The 23,600-nt window shown below is 44.6% G+C and overlaps 1 protein-coding gene across 2 annotated transcripts in view; it reads right to left on the bottom strand.

The window, feature by feature from the left end:
• Positions 1-23,600, bottom strand: part of PLA2G4A (phospholipase A2 group IVA) — a 143,996-nt gene that overhangs the window by 42,393 nt on the left and 78,003 nt on the right. For both annotated transcript variants that reach the window (XM_084851403.1, XM_084851404.1), the window contains 3 exons: positions 15,991-16,127; positions 10,958-11,180; positions 8,334-8,448 (listed from right to left, as the gene is read on the bottom strand). In XM_084851403.1, coding sequence (XP_084707529.1) covers positions 8,334-8,448; positions 10,958-11,180; positions 15,991-16,127 — 475 coding nt within the window. The remainder of the gene's footprint in view (positions 1-8,333; positions 8,449-10,957; positions 11,181-15,990; positions 16,128-23,600) is intronic.

Raw genomic sequence — 23,600 nt, 5'->3', positions numbered from 1 at the left:
GGTATATGTAGGGAGGCTCAAACAGGGTTTTTTCCTCCTTGACTGGTGAGGCTCATTATGAGAATACCTGGTGACAGGGAAACCATCAAATCATAAATGTGAACAGAAAATATAGATCCTATACTTTCCATTCAAATGTATAGGTTGATGGTTTCCCTGTCACCATGCGTTCCCATTATATTTTCATTATATTATAGAACCTTTATTAACAAAAATATTATTAAAAAATAAAAGTAATTATACAAGATAATTCATTTTCTGATCACAATTATTGCCAGCGTAAGCATCTCATACTAACAACCACTGCTGGAACTGAAATATGAAACCAAGGAGGCTGGAATATATGAATTTTCCTTTCACGTGTGAATAACTTCACATTCCATTGCAGACCTTCCATGCAGATGTAATGCCTAACCATGATTAGCATTAGCCAATGCTTTCAGCTTTAAGCATGGGTAGGATCCCAAACATACAGTGAAAAATATACTTTAAGCCCTATCCCAGAGGGCATGTATACAAGCAAGACTAGCTTGTCATTGTACAACCAAGAAAACTGGAGATGTGGGGAAACTGCCTTAATCAAGGGGTTGCTCAGAACAGAAGTGGTTAATGCAGAAAAAAAAAGGTTTGCCAATCAAGCACTGTTTCACAACCTAGTTTGCAGACAATTCTTAGCCATGGTTAATAGGTATTATTATTACTATTATTAATATTAACATTTATATACCGCCTTATCTGCAAAAAACCATCAAGGCAGTGTACAACAGTTTAAATCAAAAACTTAAAACAATAAAAACAAGAGCATTAAAACAGCAAGAACATTAAGGGTGCAATCCTATGCATGTTTAGACAGAAAAAAGTCCTACAACTCCCTGCATTCCCCAGCCAGCCTGGCTGAATGCGGGGAGTTGTACGTCTTTTTTTCCGTCTGAACATGCAGAGGATTGCACCCTAAAACAGTGAAACTACACATTTTGAAAGTGAACAGATGAGTCATTACACCCTTTCTAAAGCCTTTGCAGGGAATGGAGCCCTCAAAAGATCCTCTCCTGTAGATGTTAATACTCAGACAGGTTCATAGCAAGGCAGGCAGTCTCTTAGATAGCCGTTTAGGGCTTTGAAGGTTAAAACCAGTACCTTGAATTGTGCCCCTGAAAGCAACTGTCAACCAGTGCACGTCTTTCAGGACAGGTATAATATGATGTTAAGTATGCAGATATAATGTTTAAGTCGTTAAGGAAAATGAACTATGGTTAAGCAATATGCACGCACAGAGCAAATTGTCAGGAGGCCCTAGCCGGCCTCTTTCAGTCTACTCCAGTAGCCAACTCCAGACACAGACAAAGGATTCTTTTCAAGGTTTTATTCCTTTTACAACTTAATAACTCTATCACCAGCGACTAAGCTATGAACAGCAGAGTAATCTATGCCCCGGGTTGGAAACAATTGGTCCCCGTCTGAACGAGAATCACTTGCAGACCCTGAACTTATGGGCTAGGGAGAGTCCCTCCCCTTTTCCCTTGGGTCTTCTGGACACGACCATTGCTTGCGCGCCGAACGGGCACTACGCCTCCTTTCCGCGCCCTCCATAGCTCGTCGCTCTCTGCATCTGCGTCAAGCATCCAGCCAGACTTCCTCCCGCGCTCTTTCGCTCCCAGGACTGCTATCTATCTCAGGAATGCCGGCAGGAGGAATCTCTGCCAGCTGCAGGGCCTGGGAGGGATGAGCGCGCTCCTCTCCCATGGACGGCTCTTCCTCCTCAAAATCAGAACTGCTCTGAGGTTCTATGGGCTCAGTGTCCACCCTGACACAAATGCTGCACAGCTAACTCTCCTTTGCTCCCTCCTTACCACTCTCATATACTTTCAGACAAGTTCTTGCTTGCAATAGGCCGCAGCAGGGGCAGATAAGGAAAGCTGGGCCACCATCAGCTGTCATCCAGCAGCAGTCTGCAGCAGAGGGAGAGGTAGGTAGGAAGCAGGGCCACTCCACTGGCTCTGCTGAGAGACCAGCCATTTTTAGTTCCTCCTGTCTTTCAACTGTTTTCATTCCAGCCGGTTGTGATAAGACCTGTATAACATTATGGGCCTGTTCAGACATCCTGCTAAGCCATGATGGTTAGGGAATTTGCGCTAACCATGGTGGTTTAGCATGTACTGTTGGGGGAGAAAACTACATTCCCTGTGGTTAGTAAGCCACCCTGGCTAGCCACCCCCCTGCAACAGGGTTAAGGGTCCCCAGGGTGGTTTACTGTGTTGTCTGGCAGGCTTCCCAGTGGCTAAAACAGGTTCCAGAGGTCTTCCAGGCCATGACCATAGAGTCCACCAGCTAGAACGTCCACCACTGCTAGCGATACTCTAGCTGCTGCGGACTCTCTCTATGGTCATGCGGGAATCTGTTCGCACCATGGAGGGCAATGGGATGCGCGCTAACCATGCCGGGAAGCTCGCCAGGTAACTACAGAGGGGAGATGATTAGTGGAACCACTTGGCACCACATGGTTCTACAATCATCTGGCGGGCCCGCACATTGTGGTTTCACTACCACCACCCCAAGTTCCCCAGTTACCCTAACCACCCTCTCGCTGTGTGCATCTGAACAGGCCCTATTAATTGGTATCTGTGTGTTCTTGTTTTTCTTTTTACTCACAGTCTTTTTTCTGTTGTGCCTTTTCAGACTGTAAGCCTGAGGGCAGGAGCTGTCTTTATTTTATTGATCTGGGAGCCCTTCTGGATGAAAAGTGGGATATAAATGCTTTAAAACAGGGGTGGGTAAACTTTCAGCCTCCAAGGGCTGCATGAAGTGATTGGTGGTGGGTCAGGGGCCATACACATATGCATGAAGGCAAACACACACCCTGCACCCCCACAAACACAAAGGTTACGGAGAAAAGCAGGGTGGGGCTCCCCAGGCCACATGAAAAGTGGCCAAGGGCCACATGTGGCCTGTAGGTTGCCCAGCTGATATATTATATTATGATATATTATAGTATATTATAATAATCATAATATATTATGAATAATAATAATAGGCAAGCCAATATTGCTACTTTCTCAGTCTATCCCCACCCTCTTGCATCTCCGCTTTCATCTTTTTTGCACACTTCCAGGAGTTTACCGCACTATTATGGTATGACCTCCTGCAAACAATGTATTGCCTAAGCACAGAGTGAGATGAAGAAAAAGATATTTACAACTAACAGTGAGAAATGGCAACATGAATTCTAGTTAAACTACCTAAGGACAAGTCTAAACAAAGCTTTCTCTCCCGCATCCCATTGCTGCAGCAGGTGCCCTAGTCAAGTTTGTTTTGCTCTAGTCAATAATTCGTGATCAACACCCACTTGGAATAAAAATACTGTGGGTAATATGATCTCAAAGAGGCTCAAATGGGAAAACTATTAGCAGCTGGTTGAAATCTTGCACCACTGATTTTCAAATGAATGTTATTTGAACTTAATGATGATACCAACAGGAAGGAACACACCCAGATTTACTTTAAAAATCTACAGATCACACCACAAAAGAATTAGTTGTTTCTCATCAAGACATACTGTTTAGTCTAACTGTGACAGAGATGTTGCAAATGGGACATGTAGAAAGAACTCATCAAGGTGACAGAGCTGAAATGAATTAAATGTAGTACTAGTTGAAACGGCAAATATCCAGATACACAATTATCTCTACAATGATCAGATCTGAAGGGAATAATCCAAAGAAGCTAAAAAGATGGAACAGCGAGAAACACAAATTTGGAATGCAGTGTTGCACAGTAATAACAAAAGAGTCAGGATTCCATCACACTCGGACACAGGGATATTGAACCTATTTCAGACCGGGGGCCGAATTCCATTTCAGAGACGCTCTCAGGGGCTACATTCCAGTGGTTGTTGTTCAGTCGTTAAGTTGTGTCTGGCTCTTCGTGACCCCATGGACAATAGCATGCCAGGCCTTCCTGTCCTCCGCTCTCTCTTGGAGTGTGCTCAAGTTCATATTCATTGCATCGGTGATGCTATCTAGCCATCTCATCCTCTGCCGTCCCCTTCTCCTTTTGCCTTCAATCTTAACCAGCATCAGGGTCTTTTCCAGGGAGTTTTCTCTTCACATAAGGTGGCCAAAATATTTGAGCTTCAGCTTCAGTGTCTGTCCTTCCAATGAGCACTCAGGGTTGATTTCCTTTAGGATGGACTGATTTGACCTCCTTGCAGTCCAGGGGACTCGTAAGAGTCTTCTCCAGCACCACAGTTCGAAAGCATCAATTCTGCAGCGCTCAGCCTTCCTTACAGTCCAGCTCTCACAGCCATACGTTACTACTGGGAAAACCATAGCTTTGATTAGACGGACCTTTGTCAGCAAGGTGATGTCTCTGCTTCTTACTATGCTGTCTAGGTTTGCCATGGCTTTCCTCCCAAGGAGCAAGCGTCTTTTAATTTCATGGCTACAGTCACCGTCTGCAGTGATCTTGGAGCCCAAGGAAGTAAAATCTGTCACTGTTTCCATTTCTTCCCCTTCTATATGCCAGGAAGTGATGGGGCCAGATGCTTTTGCACTGTCCACTTTCACCCACAACAAGAGGCTCTTGAGATCCTCTTCACTTTCTGCCATTAGGGTGGTATTGTCTGCATATCTGAGGTTGTTGATAATTCCCCCGGCAATCTTAATTCCAACCTGTGATTCATCCAACCCGGCGTTTCTCATGATGTACTCTGCATATAAGTTAAATAAGCAGGGTGACAATATGCAGCCTTGTCGTACTCCTTTCTCAATTTTGAACCAATCGGTTGTTCCATGTCTGGTTCTTACTGTTGCTTCTTGACCCTCGTACAGGTTTCTCAGGAGACAGGTAAGGTGGTCTGGTACTCCCATCTCTTTAAGAATTTGCCAGAGTTTGTTGTGATCCACACAATCTACACTTTAGCGTAGTCAATGAAGCAGAAATAGACTTTTTCTGGAATTCTCTTGCTTTCTCCATGATCCAGCGAATGTTGGCGATTTGATCTCTAGTTCCTTTGCCTCTTCGAAACCCAGCTTGTACTTCCCGTAGTTCTTGGTTCACATACTGCTGAAGCCGAGGTTGTAGGATTTTGAGCATAACCTTGCTGGCATGTGAAATGAGCGCAATTGTACGATAGTTTGAACACTCTTTGGCATTGCCCTTCTTTGGAATTGGAATGTAAATTGACCTTTTCCAGTCTTGTGGCCACTGATGAGTGTTCCAAATTTGTTGGCATATTGAGTGCAGCACTTTAACAGCATCATCTTTTAGGATCTTAAATAGCTCAGCTGGAATACTGTCATCTCCGCTAGCTTTGTTGTTAGTAATGTTTCCTAAGGCCCACTTGATGTCACTCTCTAGGATGTCCGACTCCAGTTCCGTGACCGCACTATCATGGCCATCAGGGACATTAAGATCTTTCCTGCATAGTTCTTCTGTGTATTCTTGCCACCTCTTCTTAATCTCATCTGCTTCTGTTAGGTCCCTGCCTTCTTTGTCCTTTCTCATGCCCGTCTTTGCACAAAATGTTCCCTTGAAATCTCTGATTTTCTTGAAGAGATCTCTAGTCTTTCCCATTCTATTGTTTCTTCGATTTCTTTGCATTGTTCATTTAAGAAGGCCTTCTTGTCTCTCCTTGCTATTCTCTGGAACTCTACATTCAGCTGGATACATCTTCCCCTTTCTCCCTTGCTTTTCACTTCCCTTCTTTCGTCAGCGACTTGTAAAGCCTCATCAGACAGCCACTTTGCTTTCTTGCATTTCTTTTTCTTTGGGACGGATTTCATTGCTGCCTCCTGAACAATGTTACGGACCTCCATCCATAGTTCCTCAGGCACTCTTGTCTATCAGGTCTAATCCCTTAAATCTATTCCTCTATTGGAAAAGAGTGTTTGCTATGATCAGCGTGTTCTCTTGGCAAAACTCTATTAGCCTTCGTCCTGCTTCATTTTGTACACCAAGGCCGTGCTTGCCTGTTATCCCTGTGATTTCTTGACTTCCTACTTTAGCATTCCAATCCCCTATGATGAAAAGGACATCTTTTTTGCTGTTAATTCTAGAAGGTGTTGTAGGTCTTCATAGAACCGATCAACCTCAGCTTCTTCGGCCTCAGTGGTTGGGGCAGAGACTTGAATTACTGTGTTGTTGAATGGTTTGCCTTGGATTCATACTGAGATCATTCTATTGTTTTTGAGATTGTACCGCCGTACTGCTTTTCCCACCCTTTTGTTGACTATGAGTGCTACTCCATTTCTTCTAAGGGATTCTTGCCCACAGGAGTAGATATAATGGTCACCTGAATTAAATTTGCCCATGCTTGTCCATTTTAGTTCACTGATTCCCAAGATGTTGATGTTCAGTCTTGCCATCTCATGTTTGACCACCTCCAGCTTACCTTGATTCATTGATCTGACATTCCAGGTTCCTAAACAATATTGTTCTTTACAGCATCGGATTTTCTTTTCACCACCAGACACATCCACAGCTGAGTGTCCTTTTGGCTTTGGCCCAGCCGCTTCACTCTTTCTGGCGCTACTTGGAAATACCCTCTGCTCTTCCCCAGTAGTATATTGGACACCTTCCGACCTGAGGGGCTCATCTTCTGGCGTCATATCTTTTAGCCTTGTGATACGTTCCATGGGGTTTTCTTGGCAGGAATACTGGAGTGGGTTGCCATTTCCTTCTCCAGTGGACCACATTTTGTCAGAACTCTCCGCCATGACCTGTCTGTCTTGGGTGGCCCTGCACGGCATAGCTTATGGCTTCACTGAGTTATGCAAGCCTCTTCGCCACAACAAGTCAGTGGCCAAAGGCAAAAGGGGCGGGGCCAAAATACCTGCATATTTTAACTTATAGCTCTTCCTGCCAGTACCTAAGCATTACAAGAAGCATTTCAACCCTTTAGAATGGGAGAAAAACTGCACAAAAGCCAGGAAACCACCAATCATCACTGGTTGGGGCAAGGGGGGTGGCTGGGGAAAGGGGGGATGGCCATCTTGGGAGCTCTGGAGGGTCAGATTGGGACTCCTGGTGGGCCAGATTGGCCCCTGGCCTGAGGTTCCTCACCCCTACTCTAACGTCATGCCAAGAACTGAAATGTAGGGCAGGAATTTGCAGTTTAGGCTGGCTCAGTGCTCCCATTGAGTTCTATGCGAGAAAGTAAACAGGCTACAATCTGGATCACAGCCAGAGTCCTCCTGGACTCTGAGCTAACTGGGTAAGCTCAGGTGGCTGTGGTGTCCAGGAGTGCTTTTTACCAGCTTAGGCTGGTACGCCAGCTGAGGCCTTATCAGGAGAGGATGGACCTTGCCTCAGTTATCCACATACTAGTCAAGTACAGGCTGGACTACTGTAATGCGCTGTACATGGGGCTGCCTTTGAAGACAGTTCAGAAGCTTCAGCTGGTGCAGAATGCAACTGCCCGAGTATTGGTGGGGGTGAGGCGATTTGATCACATAATGCCTATACTGGACCAGCTGCACTGGTTACCAGTGTGTTTCCAAGCTCAATTTAAAATGCTGGTTTTGAGCTTAAAAGCCTTAAACAGTTTGGGAACAAGTTACTTGATGGACCACCTTCACCCATATCAGCCTCCCCCCCACCCCGCACTTTAAGATCAGAGAGAGGATCTTCTGATTTGCCCACCTGTGAGAGCAGATAGGTGGGTGACCACACATGAGAAGGTGTTCTCTCCAGTGGCCCCACACCTTTGAAACAAGTTGCCATCAGAGGTCCACCATGCTCCATCATTGCAGGATTTAAAGAAAGCCTTAAAACATACTATTTTACCATGGCCTTCTCTTGATAAGACTGCTGTTGTTGCTGGTTTTATTGTCGGCTTTTATTGTCATTTTTATTTGCTATTTTACTGTGCTTACGTTTTTAGTGCTTTTAGTATTTTAACTGTTTTTATGTATTTTGTTGCTGTGAGCCACCTTAGGAGGGCTTCTTGCCCTGAAAGGCAGCCAAGAAATTTTAAAAATAAAAATAAATAAATGATGAGATAAACTCTGGCTTTCAAGCCAGACACAGTATCACCAGGGACGAGGAACCAGTTAAGTTCCCATCTGAAGATGTCCCCATATAACTGAATGGTTGATATTTCTTCATCTGCGGCAAAAGAAGACACCACAATGGGGGGCAAACTACCCATGAGTGTAAGCTAATCCATTCATATGGGTCCAGCTAATCCAAAATGTGCAACAGATTTCCAGAGGCAAAAAATGGTTGCAGCAGAGGTCATTCAGCTGGTTCCAGGCAGGTGTGAACATTAACACACCTGCTTAACATAACACAGTTTAACATGAAATGACTCAAATGATTAAGGTGGGAACACCTACCTGCAAACATCAGTTCTGATACATCGGGCTTAACGTGGAGGCAGGTAAACAGCGGCAGAGCAGATTGTGCCTTGTTGACTTTCTCTTTCATTTCAGATAAAGTAGTGGCCATGTTCTACAGGAAAGAACAAAATAAAGACTAGAGTTGGAGACTCAGCTAGTGCCTGATAGCTTTTGTGAAATTGCTCAAGAAGGCAAAAGGACAGCAGAATTACTTGCAGAAAAAAGTGTGAAATGATATTCTTAAAGCTAGGTTAAGCAACGTAAGCCTTGACCAGGATGCTAGGCAGCCATGGGGCAATTGGACTGGCATCTAAAATATTCTGACACAGGAGGCAGCCATGTCACAGTCCTACTGTGCAGCCTGGTACAGGAAGTAAATGCAGAGCTTCTCAAGGCCACACTACAACTTACGGAATTTCTGCAAGTCTCAAAAAGCAACGAGGATAGATGGATGTCTTCCTTGATTTCTTTGGATGGTTGCAAAGTGCTTTGATCAGAAATACCCACATTCTAGTTCCACAAGAAAGTGCATCCATGGCTGCAATCCTAAGCATACTTACCTGGGAGTAAGTTCCACAAAACTCTAATGGGATTTACTTCTGAGTAGACTGCACTCTAAATCTATCAATCATGTAATGGGAATGTATACACAGCACTACCCCTGATTATGGCCCTCTACACAACGCTTGCTTGCTTATTTATTTATTAAAGAAATGTAAGGATTCTCTTCTCCATTCAAAAAATCCCAGTGCTGCGTTCAAGAAAACAAAATATTTACAAGCATACAAAACAGAAATAAAACTACTAAACAGCATGAAAACAGCAAAACATTAAAACAATTACATATCAAAGAACAATAAAAAAGAATCCATGGAAATAGCATAACCAAAACGATAAAACCCATACAAATAAAAAGGTCTTCACCCAGCACCCCAAAATCATATGATTTGGCACCTGGGAAGCCTCCCTGGGGAGGGCATTCCAAAGAGGGGCCACCACAACCAAGAAGATTCTTTCCACAGATACTACTCAGGTAGCATCAAACCGAGGAGGTATCCAAATAAGGGCACTGGCAAATAATCTTAATAATCAAGCAGGTTCATTTGGGATTGTGTGTGTGTGGGGGGGGGGACCACGGTTAAGTGTTATATCAATACATAAATGATGGTTAAGAATTGGATAAACCATGGCTAAGAAAAAGAAAGAATGATCTGAAGTGGATTTTCAAACCATGACTTATGTTAAGCATGGTTAAACATTACATCTGTGCTGAGCAAACCATGGTTAAATAAGCTGGCCTCCCTCTCTAGTAGTGGTATCACTGGTTTCTCTCTATGAATACTTCCTGGGGCGCAAGGTTAGTTCGGAAACTGAGTCATAGGATGTTCTAGGTCATATCCAGGATTAAGGTAACAAACCATGGTCAGTGTTAAGCATGGTTAAGCATTATGTCTGCAACTTACCACTGTAATCAGTGGGAGAAGGCCTTGGTGGTTATTATAACACCATTAAAAATATTAATTTCTCATTGAATGAAGGTGGAATGATCCAAGCAGATTGGTGTGGCTCTCCTTTTTATGGTATTTGAGTACCTTTCCGCTTTAAATATATGTATTAATTTCCACAAAACCCTATTCAAGGGAATTATTTACATCATGTAACAGTCCAACAGCTGTTATGCAACCCAGCTAGGTCAGAGTCCTTAGATTTTAGTTGATTTTAAGTCCTGTTGGCCTCAACTAAAACACATTCTTTTTAATCTGGCATAACCATGTATTTGTCTGGCAAAGGGAGAATGATTGGTGGTTCGCTCAATCATACAGTCGATGTTCATTTAAGAGAGAATCAAGGGAACAAGTTCCCTATTCAAAACCTGAAGTCACAAATACAAAGCCATAAGGATTCACTCATGCAAAACAGAAACCATCTGGCCTGTCACAGGTACTACAGCAGGGGTGGACAACCTTTTTTTGGGGGTGGGGTGCATTTTCCCCTGTGGAAACCTTGGGGGGGGCACACAAGTGGGCAGGGATGGTAGTGAGAAGATGGGTTGGACAAGGGAACACACATACACTCACACACTCATTCACAGGCACAGGCACATACTAACACAAAGATTCAATTATCAGGATTCTTGGGGGGCTTTAACCTCACCACCTCCGAGCAATTCCTGTACACAAGATCACTGCTTCACTGCTGCTACTAGAAACAAGGAAATAGTGACCTTGATAAGGATCACTGTGGGGAAGAGGTTAAAGCCTCTTCCCATCCCTCAGCAATCCTGGATCAGGACCACGGGACAGGGGCAAAGTTAAAGTAATACTTAGGGAAGAGAAGACAGCCTTTAACCTCCTCCCTGTCCCTCCCCCCTGCAATCCTGACCAAGATTGCTGTTTCTCTGCTGCTATGGATGATGATCAGCTGGGCTGCAAGGAACAGAGGGCTAGGGGCCTCCGCCGGGGGCAGGGGGCTTTGTGGGCTGCACAGATAGCAGCAGAGGGCCATATGCAGGCCACTGGTTGCCAACATCCGTTCTGCAGGATTTATAACAGTACTGCAGAATTACTTGTCCCTCTCTCCAATATTTACACAGCTTTCACAGCCATTTAAATAGAACTTACATTTTGGATGAGTGTTTCTCCAATCAACATTCCAAAGATATCTGTAAATGTAACAGGCTGCCCAGACCTCTTCTTTTTCCACAAGGCTTCAATATATCGCTTCACTTTCTGAGGAGTAAGCAGCTTTAGTGGGTTGTGACTGACATTTTTCCTTAGCTCTTCATTTATCTCCTTTGGTCCTTTCACTGGGAAATCTGGGTGCGAATACAGTGTTGACATGTACCTGCAAATTGAACAAAAGTAAAGTTTTTCAGTAGACATACATGGGTTCCAAAGATGCTCACAAGATCCTCAAGACATTAGGAGGCGGTGGGGGAGCGGAAATGACAACTCATAGGGTATCAACGTTTTGTACTGAAATCTGTTTAGCCTTTTCAACAGGGACATAGGAAGGAGCCTTATACCAGGTAAGATGATCTACTCTGACTGACAATGGCACCCTAGGATCCTAGGCAGATGTCTTCCCCATCACTTTTTAACTGGTGATGCCAGGGATTGAACCTAGGATGTACGGATTCCCCACTGTCCGATCCAGTGGGGAATCCACAGGGGGGGAGGCGATCCATTCCTCCCCCCCCCCGGAATCCTCACGGAGTGGCTCCGCTCTGCGAGGATTCCGCAGAGCCAAGGGCTGCCACTTACCTGCAACAAGAGCCCTTCGCCTCTGCGCCAATCGCCATTTTTAAAAAAAGGCGATTGGCAGGATGCCCCCATAGAATTATATGCAAAATAAAGCTGTGAATCTTGTGAATAAGCCTATAGACACATAGCCTATAGACACATAGACGTATACGCAAGATTCATGGCTCTATTTTGCGTATATGTCTATGAGGACATCCTGCCAATCGCCAATTTTTTTTTTAATGGCCATCAGCAAGGAGGCAGCCAAGCCGTCCCACATGGAATCCTCCAGGAGAGGAGGTAACTGGGGCCGATCTGCCACGGATTCCTGAGGCCAGATTCCAAAAAATCCAGCCTCATTTAAATCCGCAGCAGATTTCTGTAACATCCCTAAGAGCAGGTGCTCCAGCACTGAGCTAATTATCCTCCAGCCAAGCAAAATTTCACTGGAGAGAAACGGTGACATCCTTGTTCAGAAAAATATCCTGAGTAAAAAATTAAGTCCCAGGCAGGGTTAAATCAGATGACCATCTTTCCTGTTATTTTTTTTCCCCAACACCTACTGACTAAAACTGGAACAAAACAGGCTTTACTGGAAATGTGTGGCTGCCACCAAAAGCAACAGCTCTGCGTTTCTTCTCCCCTCACATTAATGTGAGCCCCCACAGCAGCTACGTTCCATAGATCACAGCTTGCTCTGAGTATATTTGGTTTGGCATACAAAAACAACAATGACAACCAGGGGCTTTACTACGGGTTCCCCAAGCCTCTGCAATGTCCTCTCCAAGGACAAGCGAAACTGCTCTAGCCTTATGGTACTGTAAGGCTTATGAATACTGTTTCTCTTAGGTAAGTATAATGACATATGCTGATTTTGAATAGCTGGTTTTTGTAATGATATTGCTGTTGTTCTATGCCATTCTGCTTTTGATTTCATTACCTGTCTTGAGCTTTGGGGGGAAAGGGATATAAATAAATTATTAAATGTAATGCGTAAGGTGATTTCATAATGCTCCGTGTTTCCCTGACACACACACGCACCTAAACATCCCAGCCAGTGGGACAGGGAAACTTCAATAGTCTTATTGTGGGTTTTGTTTTACTACACATAGAACTAGAGAGAAAGAAGGAAAGACTGACATTTTCATCTGCAGCCACAAGTCTCCAGCAGCATCTAGTTCTGGCCTAATTTGCTCATACTGAATTCACCTCATGAAGTATTTAGATTGTATATTACCAGACATACTCTGGGAAATTCTCAAAAGGCAGGTAGAATGAGAATGTTGTGATGCATAACAAGGGCTGATGTCAAACCATTCACAAGACTCATTCAACCTGGCAGTCTCACTTCATATTTGCTGAGGAACTCAATGTAGACTGTGGGGGAAGTGAGACTGTCAAGCTGAATAGTGATGTTGAATAATGGTTGTTTCTTGCTATTCAAAACAGGACATAAAGAGGGAGAAAAATAAACAAATAAGATACTTTGATGTTGAGGTTTGTTGCATGCTAAAATAGCCAAAGTTCTGAACAGAATAGCAGTAATTGAAAGGCTCTAATGGGGTGCATGGACCCCACTCCTGCTGTGCTTAGAGGCAACTAGTCATGAGTAAAAATTTGTGGCCTCAAACTTGGATGTGTGCCCTCATTCACCTCAAAAGCAAAACGACCCAAATGTAATGTGGATGAGGATATGCAGCCAATTCCACACTTGCAACCTCATCAATGACACATGCAGAGTGGTCTTGCAGGATCAGAGCAATGATGTACAGTCCATTATTTAAACAGCTGGTGATATTTTATTTTAAATCACTTTGCAATTTGGTAGACTGACACAATGAAATTATATAGAGCAGTTAAAGCTTAGGAGACTGTCTAAAACCCTGATTACTGCACAGTAACCATTGTCAGTTCAAGCAAAGAGTATACCATCTCTTCATAAAAGGTTCCACATTCAGACACCGGTTTGCTTCTCAGCTCAGTTCTCATCCTGAACATCTTTGCAAGCAAGATAGAGAGCTTAGTTATTTACATGCAGATAGAGCTTACTATTATGCTACAGGCACTGGGTTTCATCCAATGGGTTGTATCCAATGTTAGTCTAACTTGCTGAATTCATTTCAATGGATCTACTCTAAGCAGGACTAACATTGGATGCAAACCATTGGTGCCAGTCAGCAGTGAATTTAGGAACACTTCTAGTCATAAGGACCCAGTAATATCTATGGAGTAAGACTATCAATTCCATAATTCAACAAAACATTTATTGACCGATGCAACAGATTTTCATTAATAATCTGTGACATATGGAAACACAACAAAAGAAAGTGAAGGAGAAAGTAACTGAAAAAAATGTGTTTTGTGATCTAACAAGTTTGCTGTCTTGGTCTCCTCCTGATGCTCAGTCTCCCTCTTCCCCATCATCCCACATAAGCTTTTCCCCTGTTCACAAACTCCATCCTGCAGAAAGCATAAAAGCACAAGGCTATGGGCTTTTCTGTATGAGGCTTTTAAGCTGCCACTTTACTGAGGCTTCTGCTTCCGGATTCTTCGTGGGATTAAGATCGGCTCCATTATACATTTATTTTCTGCTGTTTTTCTTTCTCTGCCTTTCTATGTGTTCCATTACACAACCACTAGGTGGCACTGTGGTATAGCAGAATTGTGCAAATACACCAGGGTTTCATGCTGCCATTCATGGAAATACCAGACTTTCCCCATTAGAAAAAGAAGAAGAAGCTAAAATGGTTGCAAACAATGGAAGAGGCCCTGGAGGATGGCAGTGTTGTGTAAAGGACCCACAAACTACTGTGAGTGAGGAATCACAAGCACACAATAAGTGCCTCCTGTAGAAAGCTGCTATACGGAGGCTCCTAGACATCACTGTGGCTATTTCTGGACTGCACAGATTAATCTTTCTTGACCCTTGAGTGGAAGAATGTCAGGGTGGACACTGAGCCCATAGAACCTCAGAGCAGTTCTGATTCTGAGGAGGAAGAGCCGTCCATGGGAGAGGAGTGCGTTCATCCCTCTCAGGCCCTGCAGCTGGCAGAGATTCCTCCTGCCGGCATTCCAGACATAGATAGCGGTCCTGGGAGTGAAAGAGCGCAGGAGGAGGGCTGGCTGGATGCTCGACGCAGACTCAAAGAGCGACGAGCTATGGAGGGCGCGGAAAGGAGGCGTAGCACCCATTTGGCGCACAAGCAACAGTCATGTCCAGAGGACCCAAGGGAAAAGGGTAGGGACTCTCCCTAGCCCATAAGTTCAGGGTCTGCAAGTGATTCTCGTTCAAACGGGGACCACCTGTTTCCAACCCGGGGATTAGGTTACTCTGCTGTTCATAGCTTAGTCGCTGGTGATAGAGTTATTAAGCTGTAAAAGGAATAAAGCCTTGAAAAGAATCCTTTGTCTGTGTCTGGAGTTGCCTACTGGAGTAGACTGAAAGAGGCCAGCTAGGGCCCCCTGACAAAGAACATATTAAGCAAATGTACGCACTGCAAATGGAGTGAGAGGCACAATCCAGTCACTCCTCCAGTCACTAGCTGAAAGGTGATTTGATTCCTTCAAACAAGAGTGCATTTGTGTACATTCTTGAAGCCTGGGTCTTGAGTAAATCAACAGCTAAAGAAGTCAGGGTGACCCTCTCCAACACAATTACAATTTCCTATGCCACAACTAGAAAGAGTGAGGTTTGAGCGATGTTCGGGCCCAAGCAGACATTATATTACTTTTGTTCTTTTTTACTCTAGTGTAAGTGCAGGGTCCCCGATCCGGATCCTAAAAAAAAGTAAAGGTGTCCCCAACCAGTCGTGTCCAACTCTAGGGTGCGGTGCTCATCCCCGTTTCTAAGCCCAAGAGCCAGCGCTGTCCGAAGACACTTCCGTGGTCATGTGGCCGGCATGACTGAACACCGAGGTGCACGGAACGCTGTTACCTTTCCCGCCGAGGCGGTACCTATTTATCTACTTGCAATTTCTTGCTTTCAAACTGCTAGGTTGGCAGGAGCTGGGACTGAAGACGGGAGCTCACTCCGTCACACGGCACTCGGGTCTCGAACTGCTGTCCTGCCGACCTTCCAGTCTGCAGTTCAGCGTCTTAACCACTAAGCCACTGCGGCCCCTAGATCCGGATCCTAGCATGGAGTATAGGGGACTTTTACCCCCAACATACACACTGTAGTGCCAATCCAGATAAGGATCCCTGTGCCTGCAATTTATAGTGCCAAGTATTGATCCATTGCTTTGGACTGCTATTTTGCACTATAGATTGCAGGTGTGCCCCGCCTCCTGCAGCTTTCACTAGAGTAAAAAAGAAGACAAGATGTAGTGGCTTGCTATGTCTTTAACCTAATGTCTGCTTTGGCCTTTATAGATCATGAAGATGAGAAGGCTTTAAAAATAAAATAAACATACCACGTGGATCCAGATAAGCCAGCGATATATGTTGCACAGTCTAAAATTCCAGATTCATAGAGTGCTTTCATCACTCCAGCAAAACCCACTGTGGCACGAAATCCGCCGCCAGACCCCAATATCGCAATCACTGGTACCTAGAGAAACATACAATGAGGAGGCATTTTAAAACATTCACGCCTTGGGGGGGTCAAAAAACGTATTATATGTTCATATGTGTAAAAACAAAAACAAAACACACACACAAGAGGGGGTAATTTAGAGAGGAGAAGCAGCAGAGGAACTGTGGTGCTTTACTTTTTCCCAATCTACTGTTTCTCTACTCCAGATCACCCCTCAAGTGTGGCTTTACCCCCTCCCAGGCTTTCAAAGCACATTTTCAAGAACAAACATGCACTTGAAACCGCTTGAGGAGATGAGGTGCTCAGATCGGGGGGGGGGGTGGAGCAGGGAAACAGTAGGTGGGGAAAGAGTGAAGTGCCCCCTCCTTCATCATTTGCTTCCTCCTGAAGCAATTTCTTTTAGAGGCATTGGTGCACAATTACATATATGTAGTTAGTTCCTTCATCTGCATTGCCCATGGATATTCTGAGACAACAATTTTTTCTAATGGTACTTTAGACATCAGGAATGGCGAGGGTATGTGTGGTGCTTGATCCATCTGCTTACTGAAATTCCTGTGCTTCTACTGACCTAGATTGTCTGTGGATCAGCTAGAAGTAAGTCAAAAATAAAAACCCACCTCTGGATGACCTAGAAAGGCTGTGAGTCAATGAGAAACTCTGTATTTCAGAAAACTGACACTGAGAGAGCACTGTGTCCTGCACTTCAATCGGACTGCCCAATTCTTCCACAAATCATGTTGGCTTGTGTTGTGCATCAAACAAATGCTGTCGTAATTTTGGCTAATGTCATTCAATTACCTCCTCCAAAAGACAGCATATTAGAGAATGAAGCAACTAAAATCCTGCCATTAAGTCTCGGCTCCAGCAAAATAAAAGCTATCTTTACGACACTCGATTAAAAAAATAATCAAGCTAGGAGATTAAATACAGTTACCAAGATTCTTACAATGTACACTGATGCAAAAACTCACAAAAGATCTTTATGCTTAAGAGCAAAAGTCCACTCTTGCCCAATGCTGTAATAGGTTGTGGCATCTGTAATGAGTTTAAGCTTTCATATCAAACCTATGGGCTGACCGCATGCACCAGAGATTCCCAACCTATTTGGATACATGGGCACATTGGGAATTTGAGAAACTGCTATGGGCAGCACCACAAAAATGGTTCCCATGGAGGATGTGGTTAGTCACATAATGGCTGCCATGGAGGCCTGGCTAGTCAGAGGTGTGTGTCCTCAAGGGAGAGAAATAGCAAGGCTAGAGGCTGAGAGGTGGGTGGGAATGGAAAGAGTTGCTTCCTGGCCCACCCAATCTCCTTCCATCCACACAGACTTTTTCCTTTTGTGCGCTGGCACTCTCTCCTCCCAGCCTCTAGCCCCTAATTTTTCTCCTCCAACTTCTTTCCTTGCTCTTTCTCTCCCTTCCCCGCCCCTAGTCTTCTTCTTTCTCTCCTTTGATATCCCCTAGCTTTGCTCTTTCTCTCCCACTCACCCCTATATCTTGCTGTTTCTCTCCACTCCCAGCCTCTAGCCTCACTATTTCTCTCACCCAACCCCTTTCCTTGCTATTTCTTTCCTTTCCCTGCCACTCTCTCTCTCCCCCCTCCACCTCTTTACCTCACTTTTTATCCCCTCTGCTAGCTTCTAGCCCTGCTCTTTCTCAGTCCTCTGCTCCTTTGCCTTGCTTTCTCTTCTTGCCCACTGAACAGCTGATCAACAGTTCAGGAACAGGAAAGAGAACCTGGCACCCTAACGTTTTTCAATTTATTTATTTTTTTGAAGGGAGCAGGGAGTGAAGAGTTGTGTGAGTGCCATTGGAGGTATCCATGGGTGCCATAGTGCCCATCGCATTGGGGAACCCCCACTGTATACATTTGCTAGGATGTTAATTTCAACTAGTTCAGTGTAGGCATGGTGGAGAATTCTGCCATGGATCTCGGTGAGGCCGAATGCCAGTGGTGGAATGAAGCCCCCCACCCCACAAAATGGGCCCGGAACGGAGCACCTACCTGCTGCCGTCTGTGCTGCATTGCGAATGGCGGCCATGTCTGCGGCCGCCATTCGCTTCTCCCATATAGCCGTGATAGGCTACGTAAATACTTATGTAGCCTATCACGGCTAACACAGGGACGCCATTTGCGTCCCTGCAGAAGCCATGATAGGCTATGTAAGTATTTACGTAGCCTATCACGGCAAAACTAAGGGAACGCAAATGGCGGCGGCTACAGCAGCCGCCATTTGCGTTCCCTTTTTTTTTGCTGTGATAGGCTATGTAAATATTTACGTAGCCTACCACGGCAAAACAGAGGGGCACAAATGGCGTAGTGGCCGCCATTTGCACCACTCTGTTTTGCTGTGATAGGCTACATAAATATTTACGTAGCCTATCACAGTGGGGAAAAAAGGGAATGCAAATGACGGCCGCCATAGCCACCATTTGCGTTCCCTTTTTTTTTTGCCGTGATAGGCTACATAAATATTTATGTAGCCTATCACGGCTAAAGTGAGAATGCAAATGGTGTAGGGGATGCCATTTGCGTCCCTGCTTTAGCCGTGATAGGCTACGTAAATATTTACGTAGCCTATCATGGGCCGGCGTAGGGACACAAATGGTGTCCCCTACAGAAGACGCCATTTGCGTCCGCACCAGCCCGGCAGCGGCTGGTGGCCCCGCTGCGGGTTGGCCCAGCTGGTGGCTCCATGGCCTGGCCGCAGAGCGGAGTGGGCAGGATTCCGGGTGGGAGGAACGGATCACCTCCCCCCCGGTCGAGGATTCCGGTGGGAGGAACAGATCACCTCCCCCCACCTGCGGAACCCGGCGGAGCCAGGTAAGCGGGGTTTCGTACACCCCTAGTTCAATGGGGCATATTCCCACGTCAGGCCTTGTTCTCACAAGTAGCAGCTGAGGCAGCGATCTGTGTCCTGACTGTATCATTTCACACAACTGGTGGTGACTCATGGGATGGAATAAAGATAAAGCCCCGCACACACATTATCAGTAATCCTACACGTTTACTCAGAAGTAAGCCACACTGTGTTCACTGGGGCTTTCTCCCAGGAAAGCGTGCATAGGAATGTAATCTAAAGTGCCACGTAAGTGCTAAGTTTTAGGATATTATTTATAAATGACTAAGCTAAATGCACAAACATTCTAGACTGCCTAGATACGAAGCAGGAAGATGTGCCAGAGTTCAAGCAACCATTGAACTAACATCCAACAGAAACTCATTCTGTAGATCTGCCTTACCCAACCTGGTGCCCTCCAGATGTTTTAGACTAGAATTTCAAACATCCTTGACCACTGCCCATGCTGCTTGGTGCTATAAATTAAAAACTGCTGAAGTTGGATACATGCATGTATATAAAACCTCTCATTAGAGACTTAATGGGGTGAAACAGCACAGCATACTACAAGACGTCCATCTGAAAACACGTTGGCCTGCAGACAGTAATAGGTCACACCCATTAACAGCTCAGCCCTTTCTATCTGTTCTGGAAATGGATGGGAACATAAGCTATTAAAACTATTAAAGTTATGCATTTCACCAATACAAAATAACCACATATGGAAATGCAGTATATCATTTCTTTCTCTTTGCAAACCCTACACACACACACACCATATGGTGGGAATATGTCCAGAAATATGGTCACAAAGATAGGCTGCGACTACATGGGTTGACAAGTCCCAGATGAAACTTCTCATCGCTTGGCCTTGTTCGACCTTTCTTTCCTTCGGCCCTCCTTCTTCCTTCCTTCGGGATGATCTTCTCTTTCAACTCTTACATTCCCCAGACCTGCCTTTAGCACTCAGTTGTGTTTGCAGACTGCAGCTGTGCTGACTGTTGGTCATCTCTGTATGCCCATATTCCTTCTTGGGACAATGCATGACTTGGTGGAGGAGAGCACGGGAGTTTTAAAAGTGCCCTTAAAATAAAATATTGTATGGGCAGTTCCAGACATTCTAACCACAGGTGGAACTGCCACACTGGAGCGTAACTACCTGCATATAGACCTGGCAATCAGAAGGGCATGAGCAGCATTGTTGAGGGGACCTGATATGATGCCAACAGTGTGGTCCAGTAAATACAGTTAGAACCTAATTCCCATGCATGTTTACCTGGCAGTAAATTCCATATGTTCAATGAGCTTTCCCAGGTTAACTAGACAGGATTGCAATCGTACTAATAATACTTAGAATTCGTATAGCTGTTTGGAATGTTCAAAGTACATTATTTTGTTCCAATTCTTACAACAATCCTGTACTACTATCCTCAACTTGCAAATGTGGAGCTGTGCCTGAGAGAGTGTGGCCTGCCTAAGAGCACCTGGTGAACGTATGGCAAAGGTGAGATTTGGAGCATCTCTACACCAGCCCAAAATCCCACATTTAAAACAGGGCTTTCTGTGTCCATTTTAAATGCAGCAACACGATGGACTCCCTTTACACATGCTTCCTCCCTGCACTTTTCCCCCTTTATCTGCATGTTCTATGTGTTTCATTATACAGCTGCTAGATGGCTCTGTGGTCCAGCTCCTCTTATTGTGGGGTTTCCTTTTTTTACAAGGGAATTCAAGCGGAACTCAAGTGCAGTAATTTGATAGCTCATTATCTCTGATCTTTTAAAAAATGGAATAAAGGTCATTTAGTGCAGGAGACGCCCTCGAGGTTAACGACATCATCTAAAGGACCTGCAAACTTCCATGAGTATCCAATCTCAATAGCAGGATAAAAGCTCCATGTGAAGAAGCCCCTGAAGTGGAGAAGTTCCAGTAACTCAGTCTCTCTGCTCAGTCACTACATTCCACCCGCTTTCACTGGAAAGATTGAGAATGTCACTGCTCAACTCAAGTCGCTCCCAGGCCTAATTCAATGGAGCACAGGGCAAAAGGGGCAAGAAGCTAAAATGGAAGTAAGCCCAGACATCCTCAAGAGAGGAAAGCACCTGTTGCAGTGCCTATGGGATAGAAATAGTCACCAGCCTGATGATGAGGCAAACAGAAATGAGGTAGAGAAACAGGAAATTCCAGACAGCAATGCAAGTTGGGTGGAACTAGGACAGATGCTTGATGAAGTCTGGTAAAAATTTGATGGTCACAGGAGGGGAAGAGTGGGACAGATAAAGGGGCAGTATAAATATCATTAATTGATTTATTTTGTTAACGGCATGTGTCAGCCACTCTTCAGCCAAAATAAAATACGAAATGAACCATAGCCAACCATAGCAAAGTACAAATACCACGGGCACTTAGAAACATCCAAGACCACGACATTAAAAGACCTGGCCAAATACAAAAAAGGTTTTAACAGATGCCAAAGAAAAAATAAAGATGGTGTCAGGCCAAGTGTGTCTGGGAGGGAATTTCATGAATGGGGTGCTATAAATGAAAAGGCCCTGTCTCCTCCAGTCACCACCTGCCTTACTTCAGATAGTGGAGGGACATGGAACAGGGCCAGACAGGCCCATCTTAATGGATGGGCAGGTTCACGTGGGACAAGGTGGTCCTTTATGTACCCTGTTTCCATTTACATCATGTGTACCATCTTATACTAGGGACAGTCATGACAATAAAATGTAGGTAAAGAATAAGATAAAGGTTTTCCACACATCTTTGTTTACAAATACCTCCTTTTTCCTGGATGCCAACTCTCCATTAATAAAGTGGTTGTTTTAAACAGAAATGCTATGTTATTTAATAATGATACACCCACAGTGTGTGTGTGTGTGTGTAGATTTCTACAGGCAGGACTTAAACTTTGAAAGCTCCTTTCAGACGTTAACTAATTGATCTATCCCCTTCATGGATCACTGCCTTGTTGTGGTGAAGGGGCTTGCGTAACTCAGCAAAGCCATAAGCTATGCCATGCAGGGCCACCCAAGACAGACAGGTCATGGCAGAGATTTCTGACAAAATGTGGTCCACTGGAGAACGAAATGGCAACCCACTCCAGTATTCTTGCCAAGAAAACCCCATGGAATGTCTCATAAGGCTAAAAGATATGACGCCAGAAGATGAGCTCCTCAGGTCGGAAGGTATCCAATATACTACTGGGGAAGAGCAGAGGGAATTTCCAAGTAGCGCCAGAAAGAGTGAAGCGGCTGGGCCAAAGCCAAAAGGACACTCAGCTGTGGATGTGTCTGGTGGTGAAAAGAAAGTCCGATGCTGTAAAGAACAATATTGTTTAGGAACCTGGAATGTCAGATCAATGAATCAAGGTAAGCTGGAGGTGGTCAAACATGAGATGGCAAGATTGAACATCGACATCTTGGGAATCAGCAAACTCAAATGGACAAGCATGGGCAAATTTAATTCAGGTGACCATTATATCTACTACTGTGGGCAAGAATCCCTTAGAAGAAATGGAGTAGCACTCATAGTCAACAAAAGGGTGGGAAAAGCAGTACTGGGGTACAATCACAAAAATGACAGAATGATCTCAGTACGAATCCAAGGCAAACCATTCAACATCGCAGTAATTCAAGTCTATGCCCCAACCGCTGAGGCTGAAGAAGCTGAGGTTGATCGGTTCTATGAAGACCTACAACACCTTCTAGAACTAACACCAAAAAAAGATGTCCTCTTCATCATAGGGGATTGGAATGCTAAAGTAGGAAGTCCAGAAATCACCGGGATAACAGGCAAGCATGGCCTTGGTGTACAAAATGAAGCAGGACAAGAGCTAATAGAGTTTTGCCAAGAGAACACGCTGATCATAGCAAACATGCTTTTCCAACAGCACAAGAGGCGACTCTAAACATGGACATCACCAGATGGTCAATATCGAAATCAGATTGATGATGTCCTTTGCAGCCAAAGATGGAGAAGCTCTATACAGTCAGTCAAAACAAGACCTGGAGCTGACTGTGGCTCAGATCATGAGCTTCTTGTTGCAAAATTTTGGCTTAAATTGAAGAACGTAGGGAAAACCACTAAACCGTTCAGGTATGACCTAAATCATATCCCTTATGAATATACAGTGGAGGTGAGGAATAGATTTCAGGGATTAGACCTGATAGACAGAGTGCCTGAGGAACTATGGACGGAGGTCCGTAACATTGTTCAGGAGGCAGCAATGAAATCCATCCCAAAGAAAAAGAAATGCAAGAAAGCAAAGTGGCTGTCTGATGAGGCTTTACAAGTAGCTCACGAAAGAAGGGAAGTGAAAAGCAAGGGAGAAAGGGGAAGATATACCCAACTGAATGCAGAGTTCCAGAGAATAGCAAGGAGAGACAAGAAGGCCTTCTTAAATGAACAATGCAAAGAAATTGAAGAAACAATAGAATGGGAAAGACTAGAGATCTCTTCAAGAAAATCAGAGGGATCAAGGGAACGTTTTGTGCAAAGACGGGCATGATAAAGGACAAAGGAGGCAGGGACCTAACAGAAGCAGATGAGATTAAGAAGAGGTGGAAAGAATACACAGAAGAACTATACAGGAAAGATCTTAATGTCCCTGATAGCCATGATAATGCGGTCACTGAACT

Source organism: Heloderma suspectum, chromosome 4, assembly GCF_057233095.1.
Source record: "Heloderma suspectum isolate Gila_16-S chromosome 4, 16-S_ref, whole genome shotgun sequence".
In the NCBI taxonomy this organism is placed as follows: domain Eukaryota; kingdom Metazoa; phylum Chordata; class Lepidosauria; order Squamata; family Helodermatidae; genus Heloderma; species Heloderma suspectum.
The sequence above is the reverse complement of the archived record's forward strand: the minus strand, read 5'-3'. Positions and strand labels throughout refer to the sequence as shown.